Source organism: Pseudoliparis swirei, chromosome 16 (genome assembly GCF_029220125.1).
Source record: "Pseudoliparis swirei isolate HS2019 ecotype Mariana Trench chromosome 16, NWPU_hadal_v1, whole genome shotgun sequence".
NCBI lineage: Eukaryota > Metazoa > Chordata > Actinopteri > Perciformes > Liparidae > Pseudoliparis > Pseudoliparis swirei.
This window is the reverse complement of record NC_079403.1, coordinates 5,435,024-5,451,082: the sequence shown is the minus strand read 5'-3', so window position 1 is coordinate 5,451,082 and position 16,059 is coordinate 5,435,024. Positions and strand designations below refer to the sequence as shown.

General features: G+C 44.5%; 1 protein-coding gene across 8 annotated transcripts in view; it reads right to left on the bottom strand.

The window, feature by feature from the left end:
• Nucleotides 1-50: 50 nt before the first annotated feature.
• Nucleotides 51-16,059, bottom strand: part of myo3a (myosin IIIA) — a 51,681-nt gene continuing 35,672 nt past the window's right edge. For 2 of the 8 annotated variants that reach the window (XM_056434465.1, XM_056434472.1), the window contains 17 exons: nt 15,956-16,044; nt 15,722-15,851; nt 15,208-15,290; nt 14,950-14,991; nt 13,657-13,725; nt 13,314-13,394; nt 12,165-12,370; nt 11,970-12,081; nt 10,869-11,046; nt 10,688-10,774; nt 10,464-10,587; nt 8,920-10,387; nt 8,682-8,817; nt 5,931-6,031; nt 3,975-4,015; nt 1,759-2,004; nt 51-577 (listed from right to left, as the gene is read on the bottom strand). In XM_056434465.1, coding sequence (XP_056290440.1) covers nt 463-577; nt 1,759-2,004; nt 3,975-4,015; nt 5,931-6,031; nt 8,682-8,817; nt 8,920-10,387; nt 10,464-10,587; nt 10,688-10,774; nt 10,869-11,046; nt 11,970-12,081; nt 12,165-12,370; nt 13,314-13,394; nt 13,657-13,725; nt 14,950-14,991; nt 15,208-15,290; nt 15,722-15,851; nt 15,956-16,044 — 3,308 coding nt within the window. In that variant the 3' untranslated portion in view covers nt 51-462. The remainder of the gene's footprint in view (nt 578-1,758; nt 2,005-3,974; nt 4,016-5,930; nt 6,032-8,681; nt 8,818-8,919; nt 10,388-10,463; nt 10,588-10,687; nt 10,775-10,868; nt 11,047-11,969; nt 12,082-12,164; nt 12,371-13,313; nt 13,395-13,656; nt 13,726-14,949; nt 14,992-15,207; nt 15,291-15,721; nt 15,852-15,955; nt 16,045-16,059) is intronic. The other 6 variants (XM_056434467.1, XM_056434466.1, XM_056434468.1 and 3 more) reach the window with 6 other exon arrangements.

The window sequence follows — 16,059 nt, the reverse complement described above, 5'->3', positions numbered from 1 at the left end:
TTTTTCTCTGCAAAGGTTAAACGAGCAAAAGAGGCTGAATATGAGATTAATTCAACGTCACAAATAATTTAATGTCTTTTACATTGAAATGAACAACACACAGAGAGGACAGCACAGGAGAGAATGTACATTTCTTACAATTTGACAGAAAGATGAAACAGTCTAAATGGGTTGAAATGCAAAGTATTTAAATATAGGAGCATGGATTTTGTATTTACACGATGTATACATATATATATATATATTATAGTTGTATACCGTAAATATTTGACCAAAGGAAACTGATGCAGAAAAACGAGCTAAAGTAGCAATGTCTTATAATCAATGCTTTTCATATACGTAACTTATCAATCGTTTTAAGATGCTTAGATGAATAAGATATAGCATGATAAATGATACAACATCGCCACATTCAGATTGTGATGTAGATTATGTGCCAAGTGGTGGACAAGTCCAGTTCTGTCAGTACTGTTTGATGAGCCTGTGTCTCTGGGAGGTCTTCCTCAGCAGATGTCTGAAGTCAAACGGGTTGTCCTCGGAGCGACTCTCTGTGGACGCCATTCTGGGAAGAGGGGGTCTGTGAACACAACACCGGAGACCACAGTGAACACCACGAGGGGTTTGAGAGGTTTAAACCAAAAGCAGAAAACAAGATGAAACGGTTCAGGAGAGAGATTTCATATCGTTTATGATCTCCAGCGATCGTTTATCATGCCGTGGGTGGGCTGTCTGAGTCGGAGGCCACGGCAGGGATAGGAAAACACATGAAATATGTACTTGTATATTTGTCACTTTTTTTCTGGGTGTGAAAAGAGTTGATTTCTAAAGAAAGATGTGAGGCTAAAATACACAATGTTTGAGGTCCATCATTTGCAGGTTTGTGAAATCCATCCACAATTCCTCTTTAATTAATTCAAGGCAATACAATATTTAAAACTCCACACATAACGTTCTCTTAACAAGGTCATTATAATAATGCTATCATGGGGATAACTCAGTTTTTTCCATCTTCTTATCCATTAAAATGCGTCAACCTCCGGCTCTGAAAAGTGAAGCCAATTAATGCTGAAGACCTGCATTCTCCCAAATGGCCACCAGGGTTCTCTGACTGAATTATTACGTTTTTACGAGCCAGGCGGCAACTTCCGGTCTTAAAATGTGCGTTCTCTCTACTGACCACCAGGGGGCGACTCCTCTAGTGGTATAGAAGTCTATGAGAAAATGACTACTTTTCTCTTGATTTATTGAGTCAGTAAACATTTTTTTTTAAATGTCTAGTTTTAAGTTTTCTTCAAAACAACATGATGTTCATGTAGAGTAATAAAAAAAAGACCATGAAGCAAAATTATGCTTTAGGGCGGGGCTACAAGGTGATTGACAGGTCTCAGACCTGGGTGTCAGTCTTTGAACTTCGACCCTTTCAAAGTCATTTCGCAACGGTTTGGTCATTTAAAAACGTCTTCTTCAGCGTGGAGTCGTGTTTAGCTCCACCCTCTAAAAGATGGCCAAGATAACATAATAAAGGGTATTCTGGGTGTTAAACATCGTTCTGGGACACCGGGCCTCCTCAACAGGAAGTTCACTCCCAGCTGACATGAGGAGCCGAAACTATAGTAATAACACGGCTGATTGATGGACATGATTGACCGGACGCACCAACACAGAGGTCAAAACCTATGACCTCTCTGCTATGAAGCCGTCTTTCAGATTCTTTAAAAAAAAAAAATCAGACCCACCCAGCAGAGGGCGAGGCCTTACCTCTCAAGGGTGCGAGGCCCGGGTTCAGTGACGGCCCTCTCTCTGGGCGGTTTACCGGCGGCGGCAGCCGGTGGCGTCTGCTCCGCCGCCTGACCGCCGTCCACGGAGCCTCTCCTCGCGATGGACGGCCTCCTCTCGGGCACGCCGCCGGGCGCCGCCGGCTCCTCGGTGGAGATGCAGGGGTCCGAACTGCTGTAGGGCAGCGGCTGGTAGTCTTGGTCGTCCACGTCCGGCAGCTGTCCTGGCCTGGAGCGCAGAGCGAAGGGATGCAGACAGGAAGGCAAATATACACCTGCTATCGTAACTGTGAAGCCGACGAGCTGGTACGCAAGTTATCAAGCGGCTCGGCTTGACCTTCGCTCTGACCTCCAAATGAACGGAACTGAGAAAAACAGCTTCCACACGGAGATCAATACGGTTCACGCCATTACTAATATACCAGAGGGCCGCTAATGGAAGTCAATGTCTTCATGACGACGGCGCTGCAGCATCGGACGCTTCTCTCTCCAGGAAACTCTTGATGAGTTCGAGGCTGGAGTTGCTCTAATGACCTTATGACCTTAAAACTGTAGTTCGAGACGCAAGTGCAGTCTTAAATCTTGCATTCTCTCTCCTGACCACAAGGGGCCGACTCCTCTGGTTGTATAGAAGTCTATGCTTCATGTGTTAAAGCTGCATTCTCTCTCCTGACCACCAGGGGGCGACTCCTCTGGTTGTATAGAAGTCTATGCTTCATGTGTTAAAGCTGCATTCTCTGGACTGACCACCAGGGGGCGACTCCTCTGGTTGTATAGAAGTATATGCTTCATGTGTTAAAGCTGCATTCTCTGGACTGACCACCAGGGGGCGACTCCTCTGGTTGTATAGAAGTCTATGCTTCATGTGTTAAAGCTGCATTCTCTCTCCTGACCACCAGAGGGCGATTCCTCTGGTTGTATAGAAGTCTATGCTTCATGTGTTAAAGCTGCATTCTCTGGACTGACCACCAGGGGGTGACTCCTCTGGTTGTATAGAAGTCTACGTGTCATGTGTTAAAGCTGCATCATTCTCTCTCCTGACCACCAGGGGGCGACTCCTCTGGTTGTATATAAGTCTATATAATGACTCTACTCCTCTCTTGATGTATTCCATCAGTAAACATTGTAAACATGAGTTTATGTCTCAGTCTCTAGCTCCAAGTCTTCTTCTATACAGCATGATGTCATCATTTAGTAAATTATGGTAATTTAGAGTCAAACAGACCATAAAGCAGGGGATGCTTTTAGGGCGGGGCTACTGTGATTGACAGGTCGCTCCTCATATGTCCAAATATGGACACTTCATTTCACTGGACGCATAAAACAGTCAAGACGTCGGCGGCCAAATGGATCAATGCCGAACATTGATTACCCCGTAATACTGAAGTGACGCTCGGATGGTTATGACAATAGTGGCCTTGTGGAGAAGAACATTTGATCCGTTGATGGTTACATGACAACTTACACACTCTGGTTACACATCTTCCATTCTGGGAGACGTTAGCGATCGACTTTTGTATTGAATCCGTCCCAAACTTTAGTTTATGACTTTATAAATAGAGGGTACAAAAAAACAAAAATAGCTTTACTATGGGCAATAAAATATCTGTGGCTCTCTGTCACTGTTACTGATGAACTCCGCCGCCCTATATTTCTCTTTATGTCCGCCCTTCCTCTCGTTTACTAACATCCCCTTTGTCTACTCTTCACTCTTCAGCCCTCCTCCTCCTCCTCCTCCTCCATCAGCTTCAGCCGGGGATGCCATCTTTCCTGTTGACCTTCTCATCCTTAATGATGCATGTAAACTGCTCCTGTCCATCGCCGGCTTTATTTATCTGCTTACAAATGATCACCCTTGATGTTCAGCACTGTGCGTGTGTGTGTGTGTGTGCGTGTGTGTGTGTGTGTGTGTGTGTGTGTGTGTCTTCAGACTGCTGTGATAAAGTACTCTTGTACAGCCCTATGGCTCTATCTTCACCCCCTCTCTCTGGGCGGTTACGCTCACCTTTTTAACACCTTACACCTCCGCACTAATATTTCTGATGCCCGACGTGAAATGTAAATATATTCAGGGGTTGCAACCGAGGATATTTATCGCCACAGAGGACGCACGTATAGCGGCGAGCAGTCGGTGGCAGTCGGCCAACCGCTTAAAAAACAGGAGTGATGGGTTGCTGGATTTAGGTTGTGAATACTCACCCCTCTTTCCTGGAGTTGCGTTTATCATCCTGGACGGACCGCTGGGTGGAAGAGAAACAGAGCACAGATAACTGCGTGTCAATCAAACGTGTTCAGGAAAAGCAACAGAAAGTGGATTTAGAGCAGTGGTTCCCAACATGTTTGTCTCTTAACTCTATAAAAGTCAAGACTGTTGGGCCTTTGTTACCTTCACATTTACTAACATATTTTACCCTCGGGGTCAATTTGACCCCATCAATTAAAACCTCCAGAAAATTATTAGAATTAATATTGTTTCCCAAGTTTAAGTGTGAGGTACTTTATGTTTGTTTGTTGACTACCTATATAGCCCTTTAAATATATTAAAAAGTTGATATTTCTTATATGTTTGACACAGTGAAAAACAGCCTGGGGTCAAATTGACCCCAAAGAACACCGACATTAAACATTGAATGGGGTCAAATTGACTCTAAATGTAACAGGAGGGTTAAAGGATTTGTTTATCAGCCGTGACCAGTTATACAAAGAGGGATTTTATCCAGGTTAGCAGCCGACTACCAGATGGATTGTTTTGCTTTGTTCTGATATTCATGGTTCCCAGAGGACGAACCCTCGAGACTTTAGTGATTCTCTGACTTTTCCTCCAGAGCTCTAGATGGTTGGACAAACAGCGGTCGCAAATGTGTAACAGTTCAGCTGCACACCTTCCTTTTATTAGTTGTTTTCATCCTGTCATTCACTATCACGTCATTCCAGATCTTGCTTCCCATCTCGTCAGTCCAACTCCCTTCAACTGTTCTCTCACCTGCCTCTGATCACTCCCTCGTTAGTCCCTCATTCCCTTCACCTGGTCCTCATGCCCATCTCACCTGTTGCTCATTCCCTCGTTAGTCCCCATCTACTTCCATCCCCTCACTTGCGTTTGTCCTCTGCCAGATTGTCTTGTGTCTTTCCGACCAAACCCTCGAGCGTTTCACATTGTATTTATATATTTCTGTCTGTTCCGTTCCTGACGATACTCTGAGTAAAGATCATTATTCGTGCTATTGGGTCCACCCTAACCGCCCCGTGACAAAATGTTTCCATTGACATATTTCTATGTGCGTTTTGAAGTATTAGAGAAGCTGTGTGAAGACAGAAACATTCAATACAAATTATTAATCTGGACAAACATTTTTTTAATGCCCGTTGGGTGTTTTTTTTTATTACTTGAAGACGTCTTTTCCAAATTAATTACGACATTGTGATCATTTAACGGCCGTTTTAAAGTATATTCCTATAACGTGCCAACGCTTATCTTCGGCTCCAGACAATGCGAAACGTGGCCAATACAAGCTGGCAGGAAAAAAAATGTTAAACTATTTTCTCGGTTAAAGTGAAGAAAGAAACTTGACTTCATGATTCAGACTATTTCTTTTCAGCCTATCCTGTTTATACTTATCTGGTTTTTAATTTGACACCTTGGAGGGTTGTGAACCAATATTTTTAACCACTGCTTAGTTTCTCAATTAATAAAAGCATTTCTAATATATGAAAGAATTGCATTAAATATCCTCAGTGTATTTTTGCTCCAATACATGCGATCATACTTAAACGGATAATCAAATAATCAATCATCATGTTGAGAAACAATAGTGTATTAATGTCTCCATTATTAACTGATTAAATTATTGATTAGATGCATTATACAGTATATAACTACGTCAACTACATGGAAGTGACGGCACTAAACAAATCTTAAGAGCTATTTTGTGCTGTTGTTCGCTGAAACCATGAAATATTGAAAAAGAACATTTAAAAGTATTTGTCAAATGTACAAAAGAAACTCTTTACCACAAAAAGAAAATAAATAAATATCCGATCAATACAGCATTGTGGCAGCCGATAGATGGGGAGGTAGTCACGACGTCACATGACGACTGTCAGCACGGCTCCTTTGTGACTGCATCTGAAATCCATGCTCTCTCTCTGACTCACATGAATCAGGTTGTAATAGGTGGAGTCCTCTGGTGTGTTCAGGGTCTTTGGCTGCTGGGTCCGGCGGGGGGTCCTCGACTGTCTCTTGTCGGCTGCAGCGACTGTTGGAAACATTAGAAAGTGTTTTTTACATTGACTGGCGTAATGATTCCTGTTCCAGGTCAAATATGAAAATTAAACATCTGCAATATTCAGTTTATTGTAGCTTTTCACTTGAGTGGTCAGATTTTCTTATTAGGTGTATTTTGGCTAAGAGGCGTAAAAGTGTCGCTATATATTGAGAGTTTAGAGAGTTTATGAATCATCCCCTTCATTTTATTTTATCCGAGCCATTAGAGCGAGTTTATGATTCATCCCATTCATAGCATGAATTATGGGAATACAATATAGTTCTATCTTTTCTGTGATGGATTTCATAATAATAATAATGCATTTAATTTAAATAGCTTTTCAACATACTCAAAGACACATGACATAACATATTTAAAACATCCTAAAAGGCGATACAATAAAAATAACTACTATTACTATAAAAACAATAAGAACAGAGCACACAACCACACATTAGAAGCAGTTCTGAACTGAACAGATTTCTCGCATTATGAACTACAGCTGCTTTTTCACAAGTTAAAATGCTCTTCATCAGTACAAATAAAGAAAAGAAGTATGACTACGAACCGATCCCAAGACGTATAACAAAGACATTCATCAAAAACACACCTGCATTTACCACTTATCGCCAGAGAGGGCGCTAAAGAGAACAAAACAGAGATCTTCGAGATTGTGACTTTTCACAACAAGATGTGAAGTTATCTGGTGTTTTCTTTCTTCGACATTCTGATAATACTTTAGAAGACGTTCGGACAAAAGCTACACAAGCTCCCGGTTGGCGTTATTTAAAAAACAAATGCACAGCATCACTTTGAGGCTGACCATCATGCCCAGCAGCGGGGTCATAACCGACGTGGCAGAGGAACTATCGAGTGCGATGTGGCACCGCGCTGACCTTTGATTCTGCTGTGCTTATTGAACTGCCCTCCACACATGCTGCGGTTTAACCCTAAGGCCCGCCAGTTGGATTGTTCCAAAAGAGATTATGTGAAAGAACCTTTTGACACAAAGTGTCCTGTAACTTTGAGCCGATCCCATGTCGCAGTAATGCCCCAAGCGTTGTACTGGACATCAAAAGAGCTTGAGGGGTGTGTCATGCATAACACCCTCATGCATGGGTGTGTCGTAATCTATCATCACGTTACAATATTCCTCTTTGGGCGCATGATTGTAATTGCGATTATGAAAATATTACGACGACCTTTGCGTGCCGCTCGTTATCAATCGCTGTTCCTCCAAGAAGAGGAAGCGATCCGTCATGTGCGGAAAGCTCTCAGGTAAAGGAGGGGAAAAGTTTGAAATATCGTTGAACAACTTCATCAGAAGGTCATCCCGTATCGCTCAAAACGACGCGAGCCGATTTCTCACGCCCTCTTATTAATTCCCGCCATAATTGTTGAAAAAACGCGAGTCGACATTTGACGACCTTTCCCATGAAGAGCAACGCTCTGCTTTCATTGTGTGCGTCACAAATGATTCTGAGGTTTATTGCGTCGATGAATTTGACAGCTTACGACTGTTGATGGAGGAAATGACCCGGCGGGGGGGGGGCTGCGGAAGTGTAATTTAATCGTGAGTTGCAGTAGCCGTTGGAAATAACGCGGATAATTTATTCTGCTTTACCTCAGGCATCAAGAAAAGCCTGTAAAGGGCAAACATGCCCAGATCAAATGAACCTTGTTCTGTTCAGGACTGTTGAGTAATGTGTGTGTGTGTGTGTGTGTGTGTGTGTGTGTGTGTGTGTGTGTGTGTGTGTGTGTGTGTACTCTTATTTCTATGTTTGCCGTGAATATAAAGTGAGACAGAAGCAGATCTAAAAGCAAACTGCAAGTAAGGTAATTACAATTAAAGGGAGTTGGACATTTTAGGAAACGATCAATATCACTCTGCGTGGTTAATTTCAAGCGCGTAGTTTAGCATAAACCCTGGAAACACAAAGGTATTGTATTTAAGCCGACACTCTTTATTTTCACCGAAGATCAGACAAGTGGCGGGATAAACTCTACGGCGGCTAATAAAAGGCAATCGTTGACATTATTACGTCATTATTAGATCATCTTTTCGAGACACCCGAAGCCACGACGACGGTGACATTTTTAGCCGCCAGCTCCGTTTTGCTAACACGTTGAACTTTCACTTCGCCGCTCGCAGCCCGGAAAGCAATTACACCTATCACCTGTCACCTGTAATTACACCTGTAATTACACCCGTCACCTGTAATCACACCTGTCATCTGTGCAAATCAAATATAACTCCCGATGACACTTTCCGAGGATTTTCCCGATCTAATCGAAAGATCGCGATGAGGGGAAAAGAGAACGCCGACAACATCGACTTATTCTGTTAGAAGATGGTGAAGAAAACCTTTAACCTTTAACTTTGAAACAATACATACTGAAACGGTAGCAATTCCTGCCTCGTATCCTGTTTATTTCCAATCGAGTCTTGAGAGTAATTTATATTTATAGCAATATGTGAAGGATGGATAGAGCAAAAGAAAAGATAATCGTCGTCCCCGGACAGGAAAAGCTGTTTTTCTTAATTATCTGAATGCACATTGATGGGCGCCGACTTTTACGAAATACATTCTCGGCTTTACAATCTGATTTCTTTTCTCTGAGCCAATCTCGATCATCTTACTTGAGTGGTGATTCCGGGGAGCGTTGGCTTTTCCTCTCACGAACATACCGTTGTTCTCGGGGTTTGATTGATGGGCCTGGATGATCTCGTTCAACTTCCGCTGCAGGGCCACGAAGTCCTGAGACGTTTTGGATACCTGTTGAAGAGATTTGGATTGATTTGGAAGAGCGAAAAAAAGCAGATTATACGAGTCGGAGAAGGTGATGGGGAGTCATTTAGATGACATATTAGACGTTACCTGCTTGGAGAAGCTCTCCAGTCGCGCAGCTTCTGTCCGCACTGTTTGCTTGTTGGCCTTGAGGTTCTTTCTCTCCTTGTAGCCTCTGAAGTTGCTCTGGATCTTCACCGCGGCCTCCTCCTCCTCCAGTCTCTCTTTTTCCGCGTCCGTCTCCTCTTTATGCTCTATCGTCACGTCCTCAACATCCACGGCCTCCTCCCCGGCCTTTTCTTCGGCCTCCTCTTTGGTCTCCTCTTTGGTCTCCTCTTTGGTTTCCTCTTCCGCGGCTCCCTCGGCAGCTTCTCCCTCGGCAGCTTCACCCTCCGCGTCCTTTTGCGTTTCTTTCTCGGCTCTCAGTTTCTTCCGGTCCCGGTGGCCTCTGAAGTTACTCTGAATGACAGTGGCGGCCCTTTCCTCCTCCGGACCCCCCGAGATCTCCACGGAAGCGTCCGCCGTGGATTCCTCCGCCGATCCCTCCGTCGGCTCTGCCGGTTTTTCTCCATCTTCTTTCGGAGGTTCTGGCATTACTTCTTTCTCCTCCTCCCCCTCCTTCTTCTTCGTCTTCTTCGGGATCTTCCCTTCCTCCTCGAGTCGCTTGCGCTCCTTGTGGCCTCGGAAGTTGCTCTGAATCACCACGGCCGCTCTGGCCTCCTCCTCTTGGACTCCGGACCCGACGTCACTCGAGGGATCGCCCGCCGCATCGCCCGCCGCATCTCCAGCTTTCGTCGATTCCTCTTCCTCTTTGGTGCCGACTTCCTCTGGTGGCGTTTCAACTTTGGGAAGCTCTTCCTCGCCCGCGGCGCTACTCTCTGTGGGCACTTCTTCTTCTTCTTTTTCCCCAGGGGGACTTTCCGCTTTCTGTTTCTTAGCCGGGAGCTTTCCTTCTTCCTGCAACCTCTTCCTCTCTTTGTGACCTCTGAAGTTACTCTGGATGACGGTGGCCGCCTTGGTTTCTTCTTCCACGTTCACAACCTCTCCCGCCGCAGCGCTTTCTGCTTCTTTCTCCTCCTCCTTCTCGTCCTTCTTCCCGTCCTCCTCTGCTTTCCCAGCGTCCGCCGCATCGACCACCTCTTCCTCCGACACTTCGGGTTTCTCCTCGTCTTCCGGCACCTGCGTGTGATCGCTGTCTTTGTTCTCCTCGGCTTCACACGTACTTTCATCTTTGTCGTTCCCCTCTGGTTTAGCGTCCGTCTTCTCCTCCTCCTTTCCGGTAGGCTCTCCCCCACTTTCTCCTTCCGCGGCCGCATCCGGCGGCAACTCCAGCTCGTCCCCGGCCAACGTCTTCTTTCTCTCCTTAAACTTTTTCCTCTCTTTGTAGCCCCTGAAGTTGCTCTGCAGAACCACGGCCGCCTTTGTTTCAACTTCCTCGTTAGCCGCTCCCTCGACTGCAGGAGGGAGATTTCCATCTTCTGGGAGCTTCTCCGATTCAGGAGTCTCTCCCTCTCCTTCTTTCACGGCCTTCTCTGCATTCTCTTTCTCTTTCTCTTCCCTACAAATGACAATTTGTTTAAAAAAAAGACGTAAGTTCCAGTGTTTTATTCCGTAAAATATTCTCTCCTTCATACCGTTTTCTCTTGAAGCTTTTCCTTTCCTTGTGGCCTCTGTAGCGAGCCTGAATCTTGGTTGCAGCTTTGTTCTTCTCATCTACCAACTCCTTGTATTTCTTTCTCACAAGGTAGCCCCTGCAAGCTGAAGAAGGCGACAAGAGAAGTGTAAACCGATGTGACACACACACAAACACACACGCCAACGTTAGAGTGTGTCCGCTTCCACCTCAGCTTGTTCTTACCGGCCTGAAACTGGACGGTGAAGGCCTCCTGCTTCGCTTTGCTTTTGTCGTCAGCCGCCCTCTTCCGAACCTTATGACCCCTGTAAGCTGGAGAGTGCAAATGGAAATAATTTAAAGCATGAATTGGCATAAAAAAAACATCGGGACGGCTGCTCCGCGTTGCAGTCGAGTCTTTATTAACCTGACTGCAGCACCAGAGCGCTCTGCTCTCGATCCTTCAGTATCCGCCGGTATCGCTTGGCTCCCATCCAGCCTCGGACGTACGCCTGCAGCAGAACGACCCTCTTGGTGATCTGCTGCACCATCAGGTTCAGCTGCTCCACGTGGTAGTACTTCAGGAACACCTGAGACACACAAGACTTTGTCAACTTGGATCTGTTTTACCTGTTTAGTTGCTAATACGGCATTGGAACAGCAAATTACAGGAGAGCCACCTGGGAAGCCAGTGTGCAGTAAATGGGAAGCCAGTGGGAGGCCAGTGGAAAGCCAATAGGAAGCCAGTGGGAATCCAATAGGAAGCCAGTGGGAAGCCAGTAGGAAGCCAATGGAAAGCCAGTGGGAAGCCAAAAGGAAGCCAATGGAAAGCCAGTGGGAAGCCAATAGGAAGCCAATGGAAAGCCAGTGGGAAGCCAATAGGAAGCCAGTGGAAAGCCAGTGGAAAGCCAGTGGGAAGCCAGTGGGAAGCCAATAGGAAGCCAGTGGAAAGCCAGTGGGAAGCCAATAGGAAGCCAGTGGGAAGCCAGTAGGAAGCCAATAGGAAGCCAGTGGAAAGCCAGTGGAAAGCCAATAGGAAGCCAGTGGGAAGCCAATAGGAAGCCAGTGGGAAGCCAGTGGGAAGTCAGTGGGAAGCCAGTGGAAAGCCAGTGGGAAGCCAGTAGGAAGCCAATAGGAAGCCAGTGGAAAGCCAATAGGAAGCCAGTGGGAAGCCAGTAGGAAGCCAATGGGAAGCCAGCAAGGGATCGGCATGACATTCTGTCTCTGTTCCTTTTGTAAAACCCTTTGCTTCACTTTGGTCAAACTTGGCCCCATGTTGTTGCTCAGTGACACTTAAACAGAGACTTTTCGGGCTTGATCACAGGTGTCGTGGCATTCTCCCTCTCACTGTCGCCAGAGTGTGACACAACATATAAAACCAACGGCTGCCAAGGGGACTCCTTCCCGCCCATGCTCCTCCATGGACACAACCTATTTCTACATGAGTTCTGACCCTCTTATTACTGAACAATTAAATCGGGGAACGTCGTGTCCAACTAACTGGATGACAGTCCTGTCCGTCACTCACCTTGGTCTTGCCCATGGCCCAGTGCTCCAGCTTGGCCTTCTCTAGAATGGTGGCGCACGTTTCTTGAGACACGGGCGGCTCCTCTTGAGCGTGGAACGCCACCATGTAATACCTGTAACAGTGAGGCTCATCAGCTGGAGCGCTGATACGTCTCCCACACACACACACACACACGACACGGTGACGCCGGCTGACCTCTTGATGAAGCTGGCGAACTGGATGCGGTGGGAGTAGCCCTGCCGTCTGATCTTGGCGGTCTCCAGCACGCCGGTGTACCGCAGCTGGACCAGGACCTTCTCCCGGTCGAACTTGTTGGCTTGGCGGTCATTGTTTGGTTTGATGCAGCGGACGAAGTGAGGCTGGCCCGCCACCATCTTGGACAGCAGGTCCATCAGAGAGTACTAGAGAGGGGAAGAGCTCTTTAAGAGGTACTCGATGGCACTTTACATGGTAAAAATACACAGAAGCAAAAGCAATAAAAACTAGAATGGGCACTCGGTAGAGCGCATACCTTCGTATATCACAAGATTGGGCATTGAATTATGAACATTTTGGCATTAGTTGCCAATTGGATACAAATTGACCATGCTATGGTAAAAAAAATGATTTTGACCTATCCATGACCTTGACCGTTGACCCGATTGATCCCAAAATCTAATCAAATGGTCCCCGGATAATAACCAATAATCCCACCAAGTTTCATGCGATTCTGTTTAAAACTTTTTTTGTTATGCGAATAACACGCATACAAATATATAAATATATAAATAAATAAATAAATGAATAAATGAATAAATACACGGCGATCAAAACATAACCTTCCGCATTTTCAATGCGAAGGTAAGAATAACATGCATACAAATAAATAAATAAATAAACTAGAATGGGCACTCGGTAGAGCGCATACCTTCGCATATCACAAGATTGGGCATTGAATTATGAACATGTTGGCATTAGTTGCATGCCAATTGGATAGAAATTGACCGTGCTATGGTAAAAAAAAAAGATTTAGACCTTTCCATGACCTTGACCTTTGACCCGATCGAGCCCAAAATCTAATCAAATGGTCCCCGGATAATAACCAATCATCCCACCAAGTTTCATGCGATTCGGTTGAAAACTTTTTTTGTTATGCGAATAACACGCATACAAATATATAAATAAATAAATAAATAAATACACGGCGATCAAAACATAACCTTCCGCATTTTCAATGCGAAGGTAACAAAGCAAATAAATGATGTAATATTAAAGAGACAGTAACACTACATAACCTGGACTTTAGAGGGTTTTTGTGACAATGTTGTTAAGAAAAAGCGAGAGAGCCTAAGTGTGAAGACGTACCCTGAAGTAGGAGGCCACCGTCTGGGTTCTCATGTTGGTGGTTTCTCTCGGGTGGTACGGGGCGTCTCCAGCTTCACCCGGCTGAATAAGCAAACACCAAAACTGGTCAGAAATCCCCCGTAATTCATGGCCGACTGTGCGTTTCTCTGCAGACATAAATCTTTACGCACTACTTCACGAGGTGGGAGGGAACACTTCAGCTGGAGCATAATAAGAGGACGACGTAGACCCCCAATGATCACGTTCGAGCATAAACGGGGTCGACCGAAGCCCACCCGGGTGAGCCTCGTCTCTAAAAGGTGGGCTGCAGGTCATATTTTAAGCTTTCTGTATCTACAGTCACCGTTTGTACCGCGTCATCGAGAGGACGCACGCGTTTCTCTTCGGGGACGATCTTTATATCTCGAGAAGACTGCAAAAGAGACGCAAACAAATTTAAATAAAACTAGAATCAAGTCTACTATCTGCGTAAATACAAGTGGTCTGAAGCTACAACTTCAAAAAGGCTCTCAAATAAAAAATCAAACGACAACTATTTGCTTTAAAACTGCTCTAATCAGCTATGTGCTAAAGAAGACAACACAGAATGCTACATACATGGACATATGTATTAACCTGCACATGTTTTGTCACACGTTAACAAGCTCCACGTCTAATTGTCAGCGCCGTCGCCCCCGAGGGGGAACCGGTTTCTAGCGAAGCCTTTGATGAGCTTTCTCTCTAACATTATGCAGATGAATGGAAATCAGCAAACGCTGTTCGTTAACGTAGCTTCTGTCAGTTGCTTTTGGGCGAGCAAATGGCCTCGAGCCGAGGGAGGTCTCGACAATCGGACTGATTGTTGAATGCTGCCAATGCAAAAATTTACATTTTAACACTTTTCTCAAGGAATCGTTTTAAGGACGGGACATCTCAGGCGAAAACATCATTTTCCTTCATTGGTCAATTCATTTTTTTTGGTGCTATTTATAGTCTATAGACATAAAGGACATTTAAAAAAATGCATATTAAGGTGTTTATTTTACAAGTTTGCTTATTTGCGTCCGTAGATTTCTTCTAAATTCCCGAAAAGATAGCATTAGATAATGTCTAATTTGCATATTTAAACACAACATTTCAACTGTGAAACTTGCAATACACATAATAAGTGTCTTCATGCGAGTAATCAACTGGGGAAGTTTCATGGTAATATTTGTCAGTTTATTTTTATTGAACCCTATTCAGTGTATGTAATTTTTACGATATTTATACATCATTTTATTTCTAAAAACATGGACGGCATTATATACTTTCATATATTATACATTTTTAATATTCATGGAGTGATCAAATGATATAATTAAGAACTTTAACTAATATGTCAACTAAATGAAACCACAATTTTTTGCATTTTGAGAATAAAGTCGAAATGTTGAGAAAGAAAAAAGAAATTTCGACTTTATTTTTTAAATTCGAGATAAAAGGGCCCTCAATAGAAAATACCTATTTTTGCATGAACTGTAAAAAATGACACATGACCTACACAAGATTCATCTTTCACTGAACAGATATACGAACCACTACGTTTGTTATACAGTATGTACATTTAAAGCAGATCTAAAGGGGGTAGAATGCTATATGAAAATATGCCGATTACCTCGCTAAAGGAGAAAGAATTGTACAAGGTTAGCACTCCCATCTTTTACGATAGAGACGATAAAGATGTGGAGAAGAAGAAAAAAGAGACGAAACAGAGGTTAGAATTGAAGAAGCTGGAAAGACAAGAGAGGCTGAAAGTTAAATCAGGAGCGGTTTCTGGCTCTGACAGTAAGAAGGTAAACAAAATAAAAATAGATTGAACATCTTCTCAGGCGGAGGTAATAGAGGAGTAAAGGGGAGACGCCACTGCAGGTACCTTGGCTAAGGTGATGGAGCGCGTCGGGGTCCGCTGGCTGCGCATGGTGTTCATGCCTTTGCCCTTGGTGTGGGCGAGGTTACCTGTGGAGTAAACCGAGAGGAGTCGGGGAGTTATTCACACATTGGTTTCATCCACAGGAGCAGGAATGCCGGATAACCAATCATCCCACCAAATTTCATGCGATTCAAGAAGATTTTGACCTTTTCATGACCTTGACCTTGACCTTTGACCCGATCGATCCCAAAATCTAATCAAATGGTCCCTGGATAATAACCAACCATCCCACCAAATTTCATGCGATTCGGTTAACAAATTATTTTGTTATGCGAATAACACGCATACAAATAAATAAATAAATAAATATAAATACACGGCGATCAAAACATAACCTTCCGCATTTTCAATGCGAAAGTAAAAAGAAAACCGTACGTTAAACTCTAAATAAATGGACTCAATGTTGTCGCAATAGCCCGTTAAACTGTTCCCGGGTAAGAACTCCGCTCCTCGTTACCCGTCTTGGTGAGCGGATTCGTAACCAGCTTGCGCGTGAGCTCGTTTTCCGACGACCTCAGCAGCAGCACGATGTCGGCCGGCAGCGCGTCCCTGTTCTTGGCCAAGAAGCCCGCGGCGCTGTAGATCACCTTTTAGAGTTTCGGCGGTGGAGGAAGGGAGGAAACGTGTGTGAAGGAGAGAAAAAACGAACTTTCCGTGCATTATGAGAGACGAGAGACAGAGATCAGTTTACCTTCCCGGCGTAGTGGTGGATACCAAAGCACAGGTCGACCCTCTTGGGTATCCAGAAGCTTTTGGACTTCAGGTTATTTTCGAATTTCTCTAAAGTGTCCAATA